A 24,096-nucleotide genomic window follows, 5' to 3' on the forward strand; every position below is an offset into this window, starting at 1 on the left:
TTGTTTTGGCTCTGTACTCCAGCACCTTGGATTTGAAATTATATCAATGACCATGAGGTTAAAGTGCAGACCATCAGCTTTAATTTGAGGGGATTTTCATCCCTATTGTGTGAACCATTTAGAAATTAATGCACTTTTTGTCCACAATCCCCCACATTTTAGGGGACCAAAGGTATTGGGACAAATTCACTTGTATGTGTATTATACACAGGAGGTTGGTGGCACCTTAATCGGGGAGGACGGGCTCATAGTAATGGCTGTAATGGAATTAATGGAATGGTATCCAACTCATCAAACAAATGGTTGCCATGTGTTTGATCCCATTCCATTCACCCCATTCCAGCCATTAATATGATCCGACCTCCCCTCACCAGTCTCCTGTGGTATTATAGTATACATATTAGTGGCCATTGGCCTCCCCTTGATGTTGATGGTGTTGTTTTGGTTGACCCAGGGGGTGTGGGGGAGGGATCGCTCTACTTCTGACTCCTGGAGCATGTTGTTGTGCACGTCTCTGTGTGATTGAGCTGTCTCTGTCGTCACCAACACTTAGTTGGACTTCATTCAGTCATACCTGGAGAGTGTGTGTGTGTGTGTGTGTGTCTTTGATTAGGATATCCTATAAAGCTTCTGCTAAATGACATATATCTAGGACTTGGATTAGGTGGATCAATCACCAATGTCTCTAGGTAGATAATTCCTTTCCTGCAACTCAGACTCTCTGACCTGTCGCTTATCTCTCTCACACACCAAAGTTTTAGAGGTTCTGTTGTACTTTGGACGTGTGTGTGTTCGTGCACCAGAGGAGGCTGGTAGGAGGAGATATAGGAGGACGTGCTCATTGTAATGGCTGTAATTGTATAAATGGAATGGAGTCAGACATGTGGTTTCCATAACGTTCCATTTGTTTCATTCCAGCCATTACAATGAGCCCTTCCTCCTATAGCGCCTCCCACCAGCCAACACTGACGTGCACATGTGTATCGATCGCCTGGCCACTTTTCTGACTGGCTGTTTCACCATGTGAAGTCCAGCTGTCGATGCCTGTTATTTTTCCCCTCTCTCCTGTCCTCATATAGCTTAGCCTAGCCTAGCCTAGCCTATCCACGTCACTCATATTGACCTGCTAGCCTAGCCTAGCTATTCACTTCACTCTTATTGACCTGTTAGCCTAGCCTAGCTATCCACCTCACTCTTATTGACCTGTTTGGTTGTTAGCCTAGCCACTTTGCCTTGCCTCCAGTGCAAAATATGCTGTTGTGTAATGTTTTTGACAGGGGCTGACGTGTAGCGATTACCAATGTCTCGTCGTCAGTGCAGCCCATGTGGATGGATTTTCGTGGAAGTTTGGCGAGAGGCCAAACCAGCCTCCCTCCCTTTACATGACCACATTGTGCAATGTGTGCTTTTCTCCCTGCTGGATGGAAGCCTTTCATTTAAAGAGCAGTCAATCTCCCCCACAGATTAGGCCTAGTCTTTGGTAGAGCAAGACACCACCACCTCACATTAGAATGTAGTCGATAGACTCTGGTATCCTGGTATTGTGAGTTGGAATGTGGAGATTTTGCGTTGAGATGAGAATCTTCTTACATTGTGAATTCTTATTCCATTTTGATGGGTTTTGTGTTCAGGGCATTGCGGGTTCAAAGGCCTGTCTGGTTAGTGGTTGTTTGTTATCGGAACAGGATAGACAGACATGAAAGCAAAAGACGGGAGAGAGGATTACTGGTTTTGTCCCGTTCTCTCTATCTCTGGTTGATTACTGGTTTTGTCCCGTTCTCTCTATCTCTGGTTGATTACTGGTTTTGTCCCATTCTCTCTATCTCTGGTTGATTACTGGTTTTGTCCCGTTCTCTCTATCTCTGGTTGATTACTGGTTTTGTCCCGTTCTCTCTATCTCTGGTTGATTACTGGTTTTGTCCCGTTCTCTCCATCTCTGGTTGATTACTGGTTTTGTCCCGTTCTCTCCATCTCTGGTTGATTACTGGTTTTGTCCCGTTCTCTCCATCTCTGGTTGATTACTGGTTTTGTCCCGTTCTCTCTATCTCTGGTTGATTACTGGTTTTGTCCCGTTCTCTCCATCTCTGGTTGATTACTGGTTTTGTCCCGTTCTCTCCATCTCTGGTTGATTACTGGTTTTGTCCCGTTCTCTCCATCTCTGGTTGATTACTGGTTTTGTCCCGTTCTCTCTATCTCTGGTTGATTACTGGTTTTGTCCCGTTCTCTCCATCTCTGGTTGATTACTGGTTTTGTCCCGTTCTCTCCATCTCTGGTTGATTACTGGTTTTGTCCCGTTCTCTCCATCTCTGGTTGATTACTGGTTTTGTCCCATTCTCTCTATCTCTGGTTGATTACTGGTTTTGTCCCGTTCTCTCTATCTCTAGTTGATTACTGGTTTTGTCCCGTTCTCTCTATCTCTGGTTGATTACTGGTTTTGTCCCGTTCTCTCCATCTCTGGTTGATTACTGGTTTTGTCCCGTTCTCTCCATCTCTGGTTGATTACTGGTTTTGTCCCGTTCTCTCCATCTCTGGTTGATTACTGGTTTTGTCCCGTTCTCTCTATCTCTGGTTGATTACTGGTTTTGTCCCGTTCTCTCTATCTCTAGTTGATTACTGGTTTTGTCCCGTTCTCTCTATCTCTAGTTGATTACTGGTTTTGTCCCGTTCTCTCTATCTCTAGTTGATTACTGGTTTTGTCCCGTTCTCTCCATCTCTGGTTGATTACTGGTTTTGTCCCGTTCTCTCCGTCTCTAGTTGATTACTGGTTTTGTCCCGTTCTCTCCATCTCTGGTTGATTACTGGTTTTGTCCCATTCTCTCCATCTCTGGTTGATTACTGGTTTTGTCCCGTTCTCTCCATCTCTGGTTGATTACTGGTTTTGTCCCGTTCTCTCTATCTCTAGTTGATTACTGGTTTTGTCCCATTCTCTCCATCTCTAGTTGATTACTGGTTTTGTCCCGTTCTCTCTATCTCTGGTTGATTACTGGTTTTGTCCCGTTCTCTCTATCTCTAGTTGATTACTGGTTTTGTCCCGTTCTCTCTATCTCTAGTTGATTACTGGTTTTGTCCCGTTCTCTCTATCTCTGGTTGATTACTGGTTTTGTCCCGTTCTCTCCATCTCTGGTTGATTACTGGTTTTGTCCCGTTCTCTCTATCTCTGGTTGATTACTGGTTTTGTCCCGTTCTCTCCATCTCTGGTTGATTACTGGTTTTGTCCCGTTCTCTCTATCTCTAGTTGATTACTGGTTTTGTCCCGTTCTCTCTATCTCTGGTTGATTACTGGTTTTGTCCCGTTCTCTCCATCTCTGGTTGATTACTGGTTTTGTCCCATTCTCTCTGTCTCTGGTTGATTACTGGTTTTGTCCCGTTCTCTCCATCTCTAGTTGATTACTGGTTTTGTCCCGTTCTCTCCATCTCTAGTTGATTACTGGTTTTGTCCCGTTCTCTCCATCTCTGGTTGATTACTGGTTTTGTCCCGTTCTCTCCATCTCTGGTTGATTACTGGTTTTGTCCCATTCTCTCTGTCTCTAGTTGATTACTGGTTTTGTCCCGTTCTCTCTATCTCTGATTGATTACTGGTTTTGTCCCGTTCTCTCCATCTCTAGTTGATTACTGGTTTTGTCCCGTTCTCTCCATCTCTGGTTGATTACTGGTTTTGTCCCGTTCTCTCCATCTCTGGTTGATTACTGGTTTTGTCCCGTTCTCTCCATCTCTGGTTGATTACTGGTTTTGTCCCGTTCTCTCCATCTCTGGTTGATTACTGGTTTTGTCCCGTTCTCTCTATCTCTGGTTGATTACTGGTTTTGTCCCGTTCTCTCCATCTCTGGTTGATTACTGGTTTTGTCCCGTTCTCTCCATCTCTAGTTGATTACTGGTTTTGTCCCGTTCTCTCTATCTCTGGTTGATTACTGGTTTTGTCCCGTTCTCTCCATCTCTGGTTGATTACTGGTTTTGTCCCGTTCTCTCCATCTCTGGTTGATTACTGGTTTTGTCCCGTTCTCTCTATCTCTGGTTGATTACTGGTTTTGTCCCGTTCTCTCCATCTCTGGTTGATTACTGGTTTTGTCCCGTTCTCTCCATCTCTGGTTGATTACTGGTTTTGTCCCGTTCTCTCCATCTCTGGTTGATTACTGGTTTTGTCCCGTTCTCTCTATCTCTAGTTGATTACTGGTTTTGTCCCGTTCTCTCTATCTCTGGTTGATTACTGGTTTTGTCCCGTTCTCTCTATCTCTGGTTGATTACTGGTTTTGTCCCGTTCTCTCTATCTCTGGTTGATTACTGGTTTTGTCCCGTTCTCTCCATCTCTGGTTGATTACTGGTTTTGTCCCGTTCTCTCCATCTCTGGTTGATTACTGGTTTTGTCCCGTTCTCTCTATCTCTGGTTGATTACTGGTTTTGTCCCGTTCTCTCCATCTCTGGTTGATTACTGGTTTTGTCCCGTTCTCTCCATCTCTAGTTGATTACTGGTTTTGTCCCGTTCTCTCTATCTCTAGTTGATTACTGGTTTTGTTCCGTTCTCTCTATCTCTGGTTGATTACTGGTTTTGTCACGTTCTCTCTATCTCTGGTTGATTACTGGTTTTGTCCCGTTCTCTCCATCTCTGGTTGATTACTGGTTTTGTCCCGTTCTCTCCATCTCTGGTTGATTACTGGTTTTGTCCCGTTCTCTCTATCTCTGGTTGATTACTGGTTTTGTCCCGTTCTCTCCATCTCTGGTTGATTACTGGTTTTGTCCCGTTCTCTCCATCTCTAGTTGATTACTGGTTTTGTCCCGTTCTCTCCATCTCTGGTTGATTACTGGTTTTGTCCCGTTCTCTCCATCTCTGGTTGATTACTGGTTTTGTCCCGTTCTCTCCATCTCTGGTTGATTACTGGTTTTGTCCCGTTCTCTCCATCTCTGGTTGATTACTGGTTTTGTCCCGTTCTCTCTATCTCTGGTTGATTACTGGTTTTGTCCCGTTCTCTCCATCTCTGGTTGATTACTGGTTTTGTCCCGTTCTCTCCATCTCTAGTTGATTACTGGTTTTGTCCCGTTCTCTCTATCTCTGGTTGATTACTGGTTTTGTCCCGTTCTCTCCATCTCTGGTTGATTACTGGTTTTGTCCCGTTCTCTCCATCTCTGGTTGATTACTGGTTTTGTCCCGTTCTCTCCATCTCTGGTTGATTACTGGTTTTGTCCCGTTCTCTCTATCTCTGGTTGATTACTGGTTTTGTCCCGTTCTCTCCATCTCTGGTTGATTACTGGTTTTGTCCCGTTCTCTCCATCTCTGGTTGATTACTGGTTTTGTCCCGTTCTCTCCATCTCTGGTTGATTACTGGTTTTGTCCCGTTCTCTCTATCTCTAGTTGATTACTGGTTTTGTCCCGTTCTCTCTATCTCTGGTTGATTACTGGTTTTGTCCCGTTCTCTCTATCTCTGGTTGATTACTGGTTTTGTCCCGTTCTCTCCATCTCTGGTTGATTACTGGTTTTGTCCCGTTCTCTCCATCTCTGGTTGATTACTGGTTTTGTCCCGTTCTCTCTATCTCTGGTTGATTACTGGTTTTGTCCCGTTCTCTCCATCTCTGGTTGATTACTGGTTTTGTCCCGTTCTCTCCATCTCTAGTTGATTACTGGTTTTGTCCCGTTCTCTCTATCTCTAGTTGATTACTGGTTTTGTCCCGTTCTCTCTATCTCTGGTTGATTACTGGTTTTGTCCCGTTCTCTCTATCTCTGGTTGATTACTGGTTTTGTCCCGTTCTCTCCATCTCTGGTTGATTACTGGTTTTGTCCCGTTCTCTCCATCTCTGGTTGATTACTGGTTTTGTCCCGTTCTCTCTATCTCTGGTTGATTACTGGTTTTGTCCCGTTCTCTCCATCTCTGGTTGATTACTGGTTTTGTCCCGTTCTCTCCATCTCTAGTTGATTACTGGTTTTGTCCCGTTCTCTCCATCTCTGGTTGATTACTGGTTTTGTCCCGTTCTCTCTATCTCTGGTTGATTACTGGTTTCGTCCCGTTCTCTCCATCTCTGGTTGATTACTGGTTTTGTCCCGTTCTCTCCATCTCTGGTTGATTACTGGTTTTGTCCCGTTCTCTCTATCTCTAGTTGATTACTGGTTTTGTCCCGTTCTCTCCATCTCTGGTTGATTACTGGTTTTGTCCCGTTCTCTCTATCTCTGGTTGATTACTGGTTTTGTCCCGTTCTCTCTATCTCTAGTTGATTACTGGTTTTGTCCCGTTCTCTCCATCTCTGGTTGATTACTGGTTTTGTCCCGTTCTCTCCATCTCTGGTTGATTACTGGTTTTGTCCCGTTCTCTCCATCTCTGGTTGATTACTGGTTTTGTCCCGTTCTCTCTATCTCTGGTTGATTACTGGTTTTGTCCCGTTCTCTCCATCTCTGGTTGATTACTGGTTTTGTCCCATTCTCTCTATCTCTAGTTGATTACTGGTTTTGTCCCGTTCTCTCTATCTCTAGTTGATTACTGGTTTTGTCCCGTTCTCTCTATCTCTGGTTGATTACTGGTTTTGTCCCGTTCTCTCCATCTCTGGTTGATTACTGGTTTTGTCCCATTCTCTCCATCTCTGGTTGATTACTGGTTTTGTCCCGTTCTCTCTATCTCTAGTTGATTACTGGTTTTGTCCCGTTCTCTCCATCTCTGGTTGATTACTGGTTTTGTCCCGTTCTCTCCATCTCTGGTTGATTACTGGTTTTGTCCCGTTCTCTCTATCTCTGGTTGATTACTGGTTTTGTCCCGTTCTCTCTATCTCTGGTTGATTACTGGTTTTGTCCCATTCTCTCTATCTCTAGTTGATTACTGGTTTTGTCCCATTCTCTCTATCTCTAGTTGATTACTGGTTTTGTCCCATTCTCTCCATCTCTGGTTGATTACTGGTTTTGTCCCGTTCTCTCCATCTCTGGTTGATTACTGGTTTTGTCCCGTTCTCTCCATCTCTGATTGATTACTGGTTTTGTCCCGTTCTCTCCATCTCTGGTTGATTACTGGTTTTGTCCCGTTCTCTCTATCTCTGGTTGATTACTGGTTTTGTCCCATTCTCTCTATCTCTGGTTGTGGTGACTCCAAGATAGAGGGAGGAATCCTGATTGAACCAATACTCTGGTTGTGGTGACTCCAAGATAGAGGGAGGAATCCTGATTGAACCAATACTCTGGTTGTGGTGACTCCAAGATAGAGGGAGGAATCCTGATTGAACCAACACTCTGGAGGAGGAGTGAAGGCAGAGGGAGTGGCGATCGGAGGATCTTTCCATCTCCTCCCTGCTTCTCTTCGTCACTGGGTTAGGCACCACCCTTTTATGGAGTGTACACACACACACGCTCATGCTCTCTCCTGCTTACAGTGACCACCAGCTACTGTATACTGAACTCTGTGTCCGTAGACCTGCTGTACTTCTCTACCCAGAGAGAGTTGGATGAGCTCTGGTTGGACTCCAGCAGCAGGACTGTAAGGGCTTGGTCTGTAGAGAGTTGGATGATATCACTCAGTGGCTGTACTCTTTGAAGCCTGTGTTGCAGGAGGCTGGCTTGCTCCATGTGCCTCAGAGAACGAGACGGGAGAGAAGAGATTTCCAGAGGCAAGTCATCTAGACGTGACATATAGACAGCACCTGTTCTCTCTCTCTCTCAAGGAGCTCTTCTCTTTTTCTCCTCTCAGTTGGCCTGCCCGCCATCCCACACTGACTAGACAGGGTGAGTAGGCTTCAGACAGAGGGAATGACAGATCTTTCTCTCTCTTTTTCACTTTGCGCTGTTTACTCGTACTGTCTTGATCTTTGATACTTGCTCCTTCTTTCTGTCTCTCCTCTTCACTACTTCTCATTCCTTTAGTTTCCTGTCCTTTCATCTCTACCTCACTCTTCCTGTAACGTGTGTGTGGCAACGTGTTTGTTGGCGTGAGTGAGCCCACCCCAGGGCCTGACAGTTCTGTGTGTGTGTGTGTGTGTGTGTGTGTGTGTGTGTGTGTGTGTGTGTGTGTGTGTGTGTGTGTGTGTGTGTGTGTGTGTGTGTGTGTGTGTGTGTGTGTGTGTGTGGGAGAGCTGAGTGAGGGACAGGGTGATTACAGTGTGCAGTTTTCTGGCTGAGGCAGGCTCCAACAAGATACACCTAACACCTCTAGGGAGTGTTTAAAGTGTGTTGTGTGTGTTTGCGTCCGTGCATAGTATTTTTAAAAGATCCTGTCGGCAAAGCTCTATGAAGTTGTAATTATTCACGCACATCGCCAGCGGCAGCATAATCCTGCTGACTCTGGCTAAACCGTAAAGGGAACGTGAAGAAGGAGCTGTTACAGTTTTAGAATAGTGAACATGACATCATCCCTATACTGAGTCAGTCAAGTGTTAAATCACAGATGTTTTTTTATGGTTGGGTCATCTAAGGCTCTCTGCCACTGAACTATGGAAGACACACAAGACCTATTCATCAAGCTCTGGGTCCCATTTCTCATTCATGTTAAGGCTGTGTGTGTGTGTGTGTGTGTGTGTGTGTGTGTGTGTGTGTGTGTGTGTGTGTGTGTGTGTGTGTGTGTGTGTGTGTGTGTGTGTGTGTGTGTGTGTGTGTGTGTGTGTGTGTGTGTGTGTGTGTGTGTGTGCGCTGAAGTGGGATAGCATAGCCTTCTGATTGATTTGTACTGTAAAGGGTTGCATTGGCCTACAATGGGAGAAGTGATGTGTAGATATAGGCATAGTCCCATTGTTGAACACACCACACCCTGATCACCTAATTCACCCATTAGTTAATCATAAAATCCACTCCTGTCACTGGAGATATCCCTACGGCTTAAAGATCTGCACAACACAAAGCAGCACTTTAAATTGCTATCTGAACCCGCATAATACCAGGATTTCATTGCCTGGTGTTCTGCTTTTGAAACTTTTAAAAGGACGTTTTACCAGACTTTACCAGAGTGTATCAACATGTAGGAAGTGGTGAGTGTTGACAGTAGTTTGGCATTACACCTGTATACTGTATAGGGAAGTTGTTTGGCCATAGGAGGACTATAGGCCATCTGTTTGTTTGTGCAAGCCATGCATACTTGTTATTTCCGCATTCATACTTCCTCTGTGCTTCAATGGCGGGCAATACCAGTGACTTTGCATATTGGCAGCAGTCGTATGCATACAATTCTAGCATTCTAAGAATGCTCCGACCCGCATGCACACACGCAGGTGCACAAACGCATGTTAATGCGTACAAAAGCAACTGGGAAACAACTGGCTGTTGTTCATTCAGAGTTAGCATTTGTTCTGTATGGCGTGCAGCCTAAATACAGATGCTTGCACACTTCAACACACACATTGTCCTGTAGTGGGAGTTTGCCCATTGATAGTGCTGCAAGCCCCAGGCTCTCTCTCTCTCTAGTAAAACATTTCACCTGCTGCAGGTCCTCCACAAGCTCAAAATGCTCTTTCTTTCCCCATAGTCTGTAGCAAGACCACACACACACACACACACACACACACACACACACACACACACACACACACACACACACACACACACACACACACACACACACACACCACTCGCCCCCCCCATCAAGGCATCTCCTTCTGTAGTACATTCCTCTTTTCCATGTACATTCTATAGTGTTGGGCTGTTATTGTGTTACCTGGGCTGCATGGCCTGCTCTTCCAGGGAGAACGCCTGTAGCGCGCGGCTGTCGTCTGAGTACCATGTCATGTCAGACAGGAACGTAGACACACACACAGACCTGGACATTCCCTGGCTCGTGTTTCCCTTTGAGCGCTTACAAAACACGGCAGGCGACCCGACAACAGCCCTCACTCTATCTCCCCCTTCCTCACTCACCTTACCTCCTCCTCAACTACCCCGACTCGCCCTCTTCTCCCACCTTACCCCCTCCTCCACTACTCCCCCTCTCACAGGCTCTCATAGTGGAAACATCAGTGGAAAGATAGTTTAATAGTTACATATTCCCCTAAACCATATAAACATAAGACAAGACATTAGGTTGAGGTAAAGGTGAGAGATTTGTAGTTTGGTTGTGAAGGGGGAAGAGGGAGTTGTAGTTTGGTTGTGAGGGGGGCGGAGGGAGTTGTAGTTTGGCTGTGAGGGTGGTGGAGGGAGTTGTAGTTTGGCTGTGAGGGAGTTGTAGTTTGGCTGTGAATGAGTTGTAGTTTGGCTGTGAGGGAGTTGTAGTTTGTCTGTGAGGGAGTTGTAGTTTGTCTGTGAGGGAGTTGTAGTTTGGCTTTGAGGGAGTTGTAGTTTGGCTGTGAATGGGTTGTAGTTTGGCTGTGAGGGAGTTGTAGTTAGGCTGTGAGGGAGTTGTAGTTTGGCTGTGAGGGAGTTGTAGTTTGGCTGTGAGGGAGTTGTAGTTTGGCTTTGAGGGAGTTGTAGTTTGGCTGTGAAAGAGTTGTAGTTTGGCCTTGAGGGAGTTGTAGTTTGGCTGTGAGGGAGTTGTAGTTTGGCTGTGAGGGAGTTGTAGTTTGGCTGTGAGGGAGTTGTAGTTTGGCTGTGAGGGAGTTGTAGTTTGGCTGTGAAAGAGTTGTAGTTTGGCTGTGAGGGAGTTGTAGTTTGGCCTTGAAGGAGTTGTAGTTTGGCCGTGAGGGAGTTGTAGTTTGGCTGTGAGGGAGTTGTAGTTTGGCTGTGAAAGAGTTGTAGTTTGGCTGTGAGGGAGTTGTAGTTTGGCTGTGAAAGAGTTGTAGTTTGGCTGTGAAAGAGTTGTAGTTTGGCTGTGAGGGAGTTGTAGTTTGGCTGTGAGAGGGTTGTAGTTTGGCTGTGACGGTAGTGAAGGGAGTTGTGAGGTGACATGATCCTTAGAGAGAGAGATCACTGATAGATGTCAGAGATGTTGAAGGTTTAGTGGTGGTGGAAGGTGTCATGGTGCTTCCAGCTTCAGGCATGGCGTTCTAACAGAGAGTCTGTAGTCCATCTCAGCCACAGAGGTAAATAGAGCACCGAATACAACAGGTGTAGTAGACCTTACTGTGAAATTCTTACTTACAAGCCCTTAACCAACAATGCAGTTCAAGAAATAGAGTTAAGAAAACTAACAATAAGATTACATAACAATAAAGAAGCTATATACAGGGGGTACTGGCACCAAGTCAATGTGCGGGGCTACAGGTTGGTCAAAGTAATTTGTACATGTAGGTAGGGGTAAAGTGACTATGCATCGATAATACCCAGCCAGTAGCAGCAGTGTCGAAACAAAGTGTGGTGGGGTCAATGTAAATATTTTGGGTGGCCATTTGATTAATTATTCAGCCGACTTATTGCTTGGGGGTAGAAGCTGTTAAGGAGCCTTTTGGACCTAGACTTGGTGCTCTGGTACTGCTTGCCGTGCGGTAGCAGAGAGAACAGTCTATGACTTGGGTGACTGGAGTCTGTGAAAAAAAATTGTGCCTTCCTCTGACACTAGTAAATAGGTCCTGAAAGGCAGGAAGTTTGGCCCCAGTGATGTACTGGGCTGTACGCACTACCCTCTGTAGAGCCTTACGGTCAGATGCCGAGCAGTTGCCATACCAGGCGGTGATGCAACCAGTCAGGATGCTCTCGATGGTGCAGCTGTAGAACTTTTTGAGGATCTGGGGACCCATGCCAAATATTTTCAGTCTCCTGAGGGGGAAAAGGTGTTGTCGTGCCCTCTTCACGACTGTCTTGGTGTGTTTGGACCATGATAGTTTGTTGGTGATGTGGGCACCAAGGAACTTGAAACTCTCGACCCGCTCCACTACAGCCCCATCGATGTTAATGGGAGCCTGTTCGGCCCGCCTTTTCCTGTAGTCCACGATCAGCTTCTTTGTCTTGCTCACATTGAGGGAGAGGTTGTTGTCCTGGCACCACACTGCCAGTTCTCTGATCTTCCCTATAGGCTGACTCATCGTTGTCGGTGATCAGGTCTACCACTGTTGTGTCGTCAGCAAACTTAATGATGGTGTTGGAATCGTGCCTGGCCACCCAGTCGTGGGTGAACATGGAGTACAGAAGGGGTTGCAGAGGGAGGTGTTTAGTCCTCTTTATGGGTACTATAGTGTTGAATGCTGAGCTGTAGTCAATGAACAGCATTCTCACATAGGTGTTAATTTTGTCCAGGTGTGAAAGGGCAGTGTGGAGTGTGATTGAGATTGCGTCATCTGTGGATCTGTTGGTGCGGTGTGCGAATTGGAGTGGATCTAGGGTTTCCGGGATGATGGTGTTGATGTGAGCCATGACCAGCCATTCAAAGCACTTCATGGCTACCGACGTGAGTGCTACGAGGCGGTAGTCATTTAGGCAGGTTACCTTCACATTCTTGGGGACAGGGACTATGGTGGTCTGCTTGAAACATGTAGGTATTACTGACTCGGGTCAGGGAGAGGTTGAAAATGTCAGTGAAGACACTTCCCAGTTGGTCTGTGCATGCTCTGGGTACACGCCCTGGTAATCCGTCTGGCCCCGCAGCCTTGTAAATGTTGACCTGTTTAAAGGACTTGCTCACATCGGCTATAGAAAGCGTAATCACACAGTCATCCGGAACAGCTGATGCTCTCATGCATGCTTCAGTGTTGCTTGCCTTGAAGCGAGCATAAAAGACATTTAGCATAAAATACATTTGTCCTGTATTGACGCTTTGCCTGTTTGATGGTTTGTCTGAGGGCATAGCAGGATTTCTTATAAGCGTCCGGATTAGTGTCAATGCATGTGAACTTTGCCCTCCTCCTGGCTCTGAACTTTGACATGTTGTCCTGTGGAAAGCTAGAGATGCGTCCCGAATATCACCCCATTCCCTATATAGTGCACTACTTTTGACCAGGGCTCATGGGGCTGTGGAGAGTCCTGAACACACCAAGGTGACTGGGGTGAGACGGTAACGCACCCAGCTCTCACAGGATTAAAGAACAGATGGTTGAAAGCCACTGAAATATGAAAGACGTGAAAAATGCAACTTGAGATTGGTCTTCTACATTTGTCTTTGTGATGCGTTTCACAGTGGTTTTTACAGCACCCTTTTACCATATGAAGTGGTGAGTCATTGGTTATAGCCCTCCGTTGACAAAAATAGCTGTTCTAGAGTCCAACTGATAGAGCTTGCTCTATATCTTATGTACCTTGCTCTCCATTATACAGCAAGAGATATCCAGCCTTTACAATGTGCTATACAGACATTTTTGGAGCAGTGGAAGACTTTTGATCAGCAAGATGACAGGGTTAAAAATAGAATAATCTGTACTCATCATTTCCTTGTTCAGACGGCCCCCACTATGCAGCCGAGCTGTGTACCTACCTGCTGTTAAAGCACAAAATGGAACTGTCACTTTCTCTCACTATTTAACTCTGTATTTGAAATCTATGACTACAGGCTGGATTTCTGGGAAAAGGGTTGTTTTTTTTTCCCTCTTGGAGGCTTGTCACACTTTGTCTGTGTCTGAAATGGCACCCTATTCCCTTTATAGTGCACTACTTTTGTCCAGGGCCTATATACTGTATATAGCAATGCACTCTTTTTAGGCAAGACTGCCTTCTCATCTTGTGCACCAGAGGCATGGAATAGTCTACAACCCATGCTTCATCTAGATATGTTAGTGCCACTGAATTAATTACACATTCTGATGGTAGACTCTGTTACAGAGGAGTTTAATTAAATGCTTTTTTTATGCTGGATCATGTTGTTAAATTGTTTTAATTCTGTCATGTATTGATTGTTGCTGCCTTCTTGGCCAGGTCTCCCTTGAAAAAGAGACTGGGTCTCAATGGGCTTTTCCTGGTTAAATAAATCATATAGGCTGCCATTTCAAATGCAGCTTTTGAGATTGCCATTTTCAAGCCCCTCACTGTGAAGTTCTTCAGGTCATTGTGTTCCCTCTGTAGAAGAAGAAGAGAGGCAGGTGGGTTTGGAGAGAAGCAGGGGGTTGAGAGATACTGATCAGGTTCTATGTATTTGGGTTAATGACTCGAAGCGGGGAAAGACACACATTCAAATAGAGCCTTGGAGCAGAACGATGTCAACTCGGCTCTCCACAGCTGAACCAATGGAGAGAGCCTTGTTGGAGCTGGGTCGTGTTCATAAGGGAATACTGTAGCGAAACGTTGTGCAACGGAAAACAAAAATGAGTGATTTTATTGGATAAGTCCAGCTCCCTGTTTTTACTCTGTTTTTTTCCATTGCGTGCACTTATGAACACCACCCAGAGCCAACCAATGATCAACGTCCCATCATCCATTCCAACATGGCTCATCAAGCCTGTTCTCACTGGCTCAAAACTGACAGGCAGTTGGCTGACACTATCAGGTACACCCAACAGGCTCCTACTGAGGGGTAGTAGAGAGCTACTGTCTCTGACTGCTACTGACAGGGATGGGATATGGCTGTTGGCTGTTGCTTTCTCTTTCTGTTGAGGACACAGATGTTGCCCAGAGCAAGAGTTGAGAGAAGATAGGCCCAGTCTGATAGGACCGTTGTGTTGTTTGTGTAAATATACACGTAGGACCTGGTAGACACATTCCTGCTTTCTGTCTTGACATGCATTGAGATATTTCACTGTTTGGGATTGTGTGTTGGCTTTTGTTCATTTGAGGTAAAAACATTTGTCAGCAGTCTCAATGCATTATTTCCACTAGTGTAGTTCATCTAGGAAGCTAGCTGTTGGCAGTGCAGCTGCCGGGATATGGCATTATCAGTGTGAGCCATCTGTGTTGGGCCAGGCTGGTTGGGTTCATTCACTCACCTGAAAAGGTTAACGAAGCTCTCGTCAGGTAGAGAATCCTGACTGGTGTGACCGCACGGCGCTCTAAACGCTCACCCGGGGGGTAGAAGATGAAAGGGCCACACGTAAACAGAGACTGAGACGAGCTGAAGGATGGGAAATCTTATTCCCTGTTTCTCGCTTTCTTTTTCTCTATCTCTCGGAGTCTCCTCTCTCTTTCTGTTCCTACTTCTCTCTATTTCCCCCTCTCTCTTTCTCTTTCTCTCTCTCTTTCCATCTCTCTTTCCCCCCTCTCTCTTTCTCTCTCTCTCTTTCCATCTCTCTTTTCCCCCCTCTCTTTCTCTCCCCCTCTCTTTCCTTTTCTTTCTTTCTTTCTCTCTCACCTTCTTTCCCTCTCTTGCCCATCTCTCTCTCTTTACCCCTCTCTCTCTCTTCCCCTCTCTCCCCCTCTCTGCTTCTGTTGAGGCCAACCAGCCACCACCACTAAAGCCACACCCGCACCAACCAACCACTGGCCTGCCTGGCTCCCAGTGTGTTATTTTTACCTCTTTCCCCCACAATGACGTCACTCTGTTTTCCTCGTTGCCTTATATATTTTTACTGACACCATCTATATCGCCAGAAAAAACTCACTTCCATCCAAACACAGAGAGGGATGATGTCATTAAGCCATAGGTCATTTCCAGGTGACACAACAGCCCATATCCTTTGGGCTCCAGATAGCGGTTGCTTTTAGGCACAGATCTAGGATCAGTTTACACTCAGCAAACCTTTAACTTTAACCATTGGAAATAAAAATGCTAAACTGACCTTAGACCAGTGTTTGAGGAGCCACTACATACTACTCCTATTTAAATTTTTGTAATTTAGCAGATGCTCTTATCCAGAGCAATTAGGGTTAAGTGCCTTGCTCACGGGCACGCAGGCAGATTTCTCACCCAGTCAGCACGGGTTTCGAACCAGCGACCTTTCGGTTTACTCTCATCATACCCTAACCTTGACCATTTGAGGGAAACACTGACCTAAGATCAGCGTCTATAGGGGCAGCTTCATCCTGCTCACTGTTTTGGTCCTGTACTGTTACTGTACTGTAACCTCAGGTCCACCAGCCTCTCCTCTAATTCATAAATAATGACCATGCAGCAGTAATAGACATGCAGGCAGACAGACATGTTGGCTAGCCAGGCTGGGTCCCAGACGTTCTTCCACACAGGCACTTAGCCTAGCATTCACACAGATGACTTATCCACTAGCTGGAGGGCTGGGTTGGCTTTAACAGGCATTAAAACAGACTGAAACAGGGAGGGACTACCTGGTCCAACAAGAAACACTCTTTTTAGCTTCCCGTTGAAAATGTTTTAAAACGTTTTCCCTAATGGATAGGATCCTGAAGTGCAGGCTGAAGAGAGGCGGATGGACTAACAAGAGGCTTACGGTTTGGGGGAGGTCTAATAGTGATTATCTTGCTCTTCACTTTACTAAACGGTTCCAATCCCCCGTGGTGGTTGACAGTGTTAGGGTGCAGCTTTACAATAGGTCCATCTATCCTGTCACCGTGCAGAATGTCAATTAAAGTGGGCAGCTTGCCATTTTGACTCTAATAACTGTTATGTGGTGGCCTGCTTTTCAGAGATGTTTTTTTTAAATGTCTGGTTGACATAGATGGATCTCTCACACTCTGGTAAGATTGGGCTAAAGTGCTGTCTCTTTAAGGCATATATCTAGTTCTGTATCTGTGTTTTGTTGTACGCGGGTCCAACAATCAACAACCTTGTTAAAGGCACCATTAAATTAACTTTGATGAACAGGCAATTCTCCTTCATTGACCCTTCTTCCTCTCTCTCCCCCTCTCCTCCCTCTCCCTCCTTCTCCCCTCCTCCATCTCTCTCTCCCTACTTCTCCCCTCCTCTGCCTTGTCTCCCGCTCTGCCTAATGTGTTTGTGTAGTAATGTATGATGTTGATCCAAAAAACAGGATTATACATTTTCTCTCGCTCTCTTGCTCTCTCCATCCTAGATGACATGGCGTCCTCAGTATCGCAGCTCCAAGTTCCGCCATGTGTTCGGTAAGGCCGCCACCAAGGAGAACTGCTACGATGGCGTGCCCATCACGCGGAGCGTCCACGACAACCACTTCTGCGCCGTCAACCCGCGTTTCATTGCCGTCATCACAGAGTGCGCCGGGGGTGGAGCCTTCCTGGTCCTCTCTGTCCATCACGTGAGTCTCCGCCCACCTTTGCTTTTTTTGAGAAATAGATGTGAAATCTCTCTCTCTTGTCGAGGTAGAAGTTTTTCTTAACCATAGGTCTGGGATCAGAATATATGACCCTGTGTCAGTCGTTAGGGGTAACTTCTACCTACAGGGTGATGTCATTGTTGGTGAATTAGTGAGTGTTTGAGGGTCTTTACATTTGATAGATTCTGGACATATTGTATGAGATGTCCTGCTGCGTTATATTACCTAAAATGTCTGTTTTTAGCTTTGACTTTTCATTTTGAGGTATCCCTCCAAGCCCTCTGTAGTCTGTTGCTAAGGCTGATGTTTTGGGGGGATTCACTTCAAACAGCGCCCCAGCCAAAGACCGGCAAAAAAAGACAGGGAAAGTTAAGCCGTCTAACCCATAACTTTCCCTCCTAAAACGCCTGTCATCTTTATTTTGTTACCCCTCCACAAACTCTTTCTCCCTCCTTCCCTTTGCTGTCTAGATATCAATCTGACTCGTAAATGATGTATATAAAGATGTCCTTATTATGTATAGCCTCTCATCAGTGGAGCCATTGTGTTGATCTCTCCACTGAACTTGTCTTTCTCTTTCAACTCCCTGTACGGCTATAGCACCTCCAGACCTCTTCACCTGAACATCAGCTCAATTTACAGGCTTTCATTCATCAGAAAGGCTCTCGATCCACCGCTCCCTCTTTTCCCTCTTCCTTTTTTCCTGTCTTCTCCCTTCTTTTTTTCCCTCTTTTTTCTTGAAGGGGTCTCTCTCTGAATTTATCATACTCCTCTTCTTGGCTCAGACAGGAGTTACATAGGGACTCAGGAATGACATAACTCACCTATGTCCCCCTCCACCCGTCGCAAGGAGTTGAAACTATGGCTTGTCTCAGAGACGCCCTCCCCTACCCTGACACACACACAGGCACGCACACACACACCGTTCGGTTCCTATAATCTAATACATCTATGACCCATCTCTCTCTCTGATAGCATGTTCTTAGACTGAGTCATTAATGTAGTTTCAGGGCTCACCCCCTTATCCCAAACACACCTTGCCTACACACACACACACACACACACACACACACACACACACACACACACACACACACACACACACACACACACACACACACACACACACACACACACACACACACACACACACACACACACACACACACGCCATGCTCCTCCTGGACACCAATGATGTCATGCAGTCACCTGTCACAACACACCTGTGAGTGGTTCTTTTCAGACTCATTAGTAAGGGGAGCCTGAATAAGACTGAGTTACTGTAAGTCTGACCTGGATTACTGCATTCTTAAACTTCTTGAATTGTCTGATGCAAATCAGATTGAGACCAAAATGATTGTGTAATAGAGACATGTTGTGTTAAAAACAATGGTGAATAGTGAACACGCCCCAACATTGCTCAACATGCTCGCCTCTGTCATAAGTTGCTGATCTTGATACATTATGTCTAGATCTATTCAGGAAGTGTCTGAGTTGACAGACATCTAAAGAATCAAACATATCAATAAGGTTGGCTTTTAAAACTGTTTTTGCACTCTTTCTTAAATAACTTCTTTATGTACCACCTTTGCCATCATGTTAGCCAGCTAGGGTATTGAAGTGAATTATTCGTAAACTATTCCTTACTGTCATTGCCTATTGCTCAATTGTCTTCAGGCAGGTGAAGGGCTTGCTATGCCGCCTTGCATAGACTTGCTGGTTAGCTCTCTAGTGAGGTTGTCGTTCAGTATGCTGAGGTAGGCTGCCTGTCCTGACTTGTAAAGAGGAGTCAGACTTGGTTCTTTCTTGGCTGGTCTGCCGATTACATCATGTTTACCTGGACAAATTCTGTCCCTGACTTTGAATACTGGATATTTGTTGATCGGTTTCTTTGAGTAATGAATATACATTTTATCTTGCAATTTCCCCTTTTTACCTTCAATATTAGTCCTTATCTTTTTATGTATAGTCTGTATCCTGCCTACACATTTCTACCTGATGTAATGATGAATAATATCAAACCTCAGACTCTAGCTCCACCTTCTCCTGACCCCATGGCTCCTAGGAATCTTGCAAACACACACTGACTTCAGGGCAGGAGTGTGAGGCCTGATGTAATGTTCTATTGCCCCCCCTGTCTGTCTGTCTGTCTGTCTGTCTGTCTGTCTGTCTGTCTGTCTGTCTGTGTTATTCAGACAGGGAAGGTGGACCCCCTTCACCCCAAAGTGTCAGGCCACAGAGGTAACGTACTGGACATCAAATGGAACCCCTTCAACGACTTCTGTATAGCATCCTGCTCAGAGGACTCCACGGTCAGTAGTGTACACACACACACACACACACACAAAATCACTTTTCCATTCATTTCATACCACTGACTAAGTAACCAACTGGGGTTAGAGCAACATCTTTTAAACAGTCAAAGATAACTGAGGGCCTAGGTAATAGCTGTCTGAAGTCCTGACCTGTACTACCACCTGTAACATGTTTGAGAGTTACAACTCTTCTTTGTGTGTTATGAATTAGCCGCTGGTCAGTCTCAAATTCCTCACCTTTCAGTCTGGCTATGTGAGTTGGCTCTAGTCAATGGTTAGCTTTGAAGTGTGTGTATGTAACTTTTTATGTGTGTCCTTGTGTGTGCATGTGTATTTGTGTGTCTGCACGTGGGTGTGCCTGTGTGTGTGTGTGTGTGTGTGTGTGTGTGTGGCTCTAACAGGTGAAGGTGTGGGACATCCCTCCCCATGGTGTGCTGAAGAACCTGACGGTGCCGTGGAAGGAGCTGCAGGGTCACAGCCGCAGGGTGGGCCTCATCGAGTGGCACCCTACTGCCAACAATGTGCTCTTCAGCACTGGCTATGACTACCAGGTAACACACAACACACACACTAACCCTCAGATACACAAGCTCATGTATACAGTGCCTTCAGAAAGTATTCACACCCCTTGACTTTTTTCAAATTTTATTGTGTTACAGCCTGAATTTAAAATGGATTCAATGGATTTTGTGTCACTGATCTACACACAATACCCCATAATGTCAAAGTGGAATTGTGTTTTTAGACATTTTTACAAATGAATTAAAAATGACACACTTGACACACTTGACTCAATAAGTATTCAAAAACCAGGAAGGTTTTTCAATGCCTCGCAAAAAAGGGCACCTATTGGTAGATTGGTACTTTGGATGGTGTATCAATACACCCAATCACTACAAAGATACAGGTGTCCTTCCTAACTCAGTTGACAGAGCGGAAGGAAACCGCTCAGAGATTTCAACCAGTTAAATGGCTGTGATAGGAGAAAACTGAGGATGGATCAACAACATTGTAGTTACTCCACAATACTAACCTAAATGACAGAGTGAAAAGAAGGAAGCCTGTACAGAATAAAAATATTCCAAAACATACATCCTGTTTGCAATAAGGCACTAAAGTAATACTGCTAAAAATGTGGCTAAGAAATTAACTTTTTGTCCTGAATTCAAAGCATTATGTTTGGAGAAAATCCAGCACAACACATTACTGAGTACCACTCTTCATACTTTCAAGCATAGTGGTGGCTGCATGTTCTGGGTATGCTTGTCATCGGCAAGGGAATTTGTTTTGATAAAAAGAAAAAGGGATAGAGCTAAGCACAGGCAAAGTTCAAGAGGAAAACCTGATTCAGTCTGCTTTCCAATTGCCACTGAGAGACAAATACAACTTTCAGCAGGACAATAACCTAAACGCAAGGCCAACTATACACTGGAGTTTACTAAGACAACATTGAATGTTCTTGAGTGGCCTAGTTACAGTTTTGACTTCAATTGGCTTGAAAATATATGGCAAGACTTGAAAATGGCTGTCTAGCAATGATTAACAACCAACTTGACAGAGCTTGAAGAATTTTAAAAAGAATAATAGGGAATAGGGAAATATTGTACGATCCAGGTGTGCAAAGCTCTTAGAGACTTACCCAGAAAGGCTTACAGCTATAATAGCTACCAAAGGTGATTCAGGGGGTTGAATACTTATCTAATCAAAATATATTAGTGTTTTATTTTCCATTAATAAAATAAAATGTTAGAATTTTTCTTCCACTTTGACATTCAAGTATTTTGTGTAGATCGTTGACAAAAAATGACAAATCCATTTGAATCATTGTAACTCAACAAAATGTGAAAAAGTCACACACACACACACACACACACACACACACACACACACACACACACACACACACACACACACACACACACACACACACACACACACACACACACACACACACACTCAGACCCATATACCCTCACAGCTACTCCAGCTAACCAGGAAATAGCGTTGGCAGGAATAATCTATCAATGTTGAAATGCAGCCAAACGGGTCACCACATTCTACTGCAGCTTAATCTGCTTGGCAAAGTGCAACAGTAAGCATCACGATTTTTATTTTATTTAAGCTTTATTTAACTAGGCAAGTCATTTAAGAACAAAATCTTATTTACAATGACGGCCTACCCCAGCCAAACCCTAACGACGCTTGGCTAATTGTGCGCCGCCCTATGGGACTCCCTATCACGCCTGGTTATGATACAGCCTGGAATCGAACCAGGGTCTGTAGTGACGCCTCTAGAACTGAGATGCAGTGCCTTGGACCGGAGCCCAAATCGATCACTGTCTATCTGCCACACATGAACATTGCTCTTTGTTGACCTTTAAAGATTCCGTGGCAATCTGTTGAGCTCCTCAGTACTTGAATATTAGACGCCCATGTAGGAATTTACAGTATAAGAATGCAAGTAAAATGTGTTGGAAATAGGGCTGTTACGGTGACCGTTTTACCGCACCGGCGATCACGAGTCATGACGGCTGTCAAATTCCATGTGACCTTTTTAGTCATGGTAATTAGGCTTCTCCAAGCTCTGATGCTGCTGATGGTCATTAGTAGCCTACCAAACTTGACAACTGCCTGGTACTCGGCACTCTATTGTTTGTCTAATCACTCAGACGTCAATGCAAATGTATTCGAAAATCTAATCAAACACTTCATGAGAGCCCATGAGCTTATGTTGCGCAACATTTCCATAGGCTATGCAATTGCGTGAGAAAACAAGATTGATGGCCTCTATTTAATAGAGGAGGATCCCATCAGCTTTCTATAGGCTAGGCCTACTATATTTATTTCTCAACTTTCCTAATATTAAGCACATTGCTTCTCTTTACAACAGGAGTATAGCCTACCTGGCTGGCATGAAAATTAACCACGGGAAAAGCGTCCTCCATTCGCTATTTAAGTGCATAGATTACATATTTTCTTCCGGTACAGGTAAAGACACAATTAAATCAATAGTGTGATGGGTGACAATATTAGCCTATCACTTGTCAATGATGCCCAGCGTAAGGCAAGAAACAGCACTTTTTGAAATCCTAGTCGCACACCTCATGTAGCCTAGCCCATAGACCTATATGTTTTGATACAGTTTGTATCACACCTCATGTAGCCTAGCCCATAGACCTATATGTTTTGATACGGTTTGTATCACACCTCATGTAGCCTAGCCCATAGACCTATATGTTTTGATACAGTTTGTATCACACCTCATGTAGCCTAGCCCATAGACCTATATGTTTTGATACGGTTTGTATCACACCTCATGTAGCCTAGCCCATAGACCTATATGTTTTGATACGGTTTGTATCACACCTCATGTAGCCTAGCCCATAGACCTATATGTTTTGATACGGTTTGTATCACACCTCATGTAGCCTAGCCCATAGACCTATATGTTTTGATACGGTTTGTATCACACCTCATGTAGCCTAGCCCATAGACCTATATGTTTTGATACGATTTGTATCACACCTCATGTAGTCTAGCCCATAGACCTATATGTTTTGATAAGGTTTGTATCACACCTCATGTAGCCTAGCCCATAGACCTATATGTTTTGATAAGGTTTGTATCACACCTCATGTAGCCTAGCCCATAGACCTATATGTTTTGATACGGTTTGTATCACACCTCATGTAGCCTAGCCCATAGGCCTATATGTTTTAATAAGGTTAGTATCACATCTCATGTAGCCTAGCCCATAGACCTATATGTTTTGATACGGTTTGTATCACACCTCATGTAGCCTAGCCCATAGACCTATATGTTTTGATACGGTTTGTATCACACCTCATGTAGCCTAGCCCATAGACCTATATGTTTTGATACGGTTTGTATCACACCTCATGTAGCCTAGCCCATAGACCTATATGTTTTGATACGGTTTGTATCACACCTCATGTAGCCTAGCCCATAGACCTATATGTTTTGATACGGTTTGTATCACACCTCATGTAGCCTAGCCCATAGACCTATATGTTTTGATACGGTTTGTATCACACCTCATGTAGCCTAGCCCATAGACCTATATGTTTTGATACGGTTTGTATCACACCTCATGTAGCCTAGCCCATAGACCTATATGTTTTGATACGGTTTGTATCACACCTCATGTAGCCTAGCCCATAGACCTATATGTTTTGATACGGTTTGTATCACACCTCATGAAGCCTAGCCCATAGACCTATATGTTTTGATAAGGTTTGTATCGCACCTCATGTAGCCTAGCCCATAGACCTATATGTTTTGATACGGTTTGTATCACACCTCATGTAGCCTAGCCCATAGACCTATATGTTTTGATAAGGTTTGTATCACACCTCATGTAGCCTAGTCCATAGACCTATATGTTTTGATAAGGTTTGTATCACACCTCATGTAGCCTAGCCCATAGACCTATATGTTTTGATAAGGTTTGTATCACAACTGAAGTGGCCAAATAACTTCTTAAAATGAAGCTCATTAATCCACTTTTCACCATAAAAATGCACCTTTATAATAAAACGTGCATAATCGCATTTGTGGTCACTTTTGAGAATGGTGTTTTCTTGCTGATGGAACATTTGCGCTTACAGCCTACTGCCGTGTGTGCGTTGCTGTGCTTATAATGTGAAGAAATAGTTTAATAGTTTATCAACTTTTTAAGCTAAATGTTATCATCTGTTGCATCAGGCTCATTGCTTAAAATAGTTTTTTTTTATGCTAGTGGTTGTATTAATTTGGGATCTATTGCATCCCACAACTGTCCCAGACTATGTTTGGAATATTTATTTCTTGCACAGAGTAGAATAGGTCAACTTGTGTACTATGGGGGATAGTAGATTGACATAGGCTAGTGCTTTTGCTGTTC

The 24,096-nt window shown here is 44.5% G+C and overlaps 1 protein-coding gene across 2 annotated transcripts in view; it reads left to right on the forward strand.

Annotated features, from left to right (window-relative positions):
• Positions 1 to 7,288: 7,288 nt before the first annotated feature.
• coro2aa (coronin 2Aa) overlaps positions 7,289 to 24,096 on the forward strand; it is a 28,715-nt gene continuing 11,907 nt past the window's right edge. The window contains exons 1-4 of one of the 2 annotated variants that reach the window (XM_071407605.1): positions 7,289 to 7,687; positions 16,660 to 16,860; positions 19,074 to 19,190; positions 19,595 to 19,744. In XM_071407605.1, coding sequence (XP_071263706.1) covers positions 16,660 to 16,860; positions 19,074 to 19,190; positions 19,595 to 19,744 — 468 coding nt within the window. In that variant the 5' untranslated portion in view covers positions 7,289 to 7,687. The remainder of the gene's footprint in view (positions 7,688 to 16,659; positions 16,861 to 19,073; positions 19,191 to 19,594; positions 19,745 to 24,096) is intronic. The other variant, XM_071407606.1, reaches the window with a different exon arrangement.

Source organism: Salvelinus alpinus, chromosome 6 (assembly GCF_045679555.1).
Source record: "Salvelinus alpinus chromosome 6, SLU_Salpinus.1, whole genome shotgun sequence".
Taxonomy (NCBI): Eukaryota; Metazoa; Chordata; class Actinopteri; order Salmoniformes; family Salmonidae; genus Salvelinus; species Salvelinus alpinus.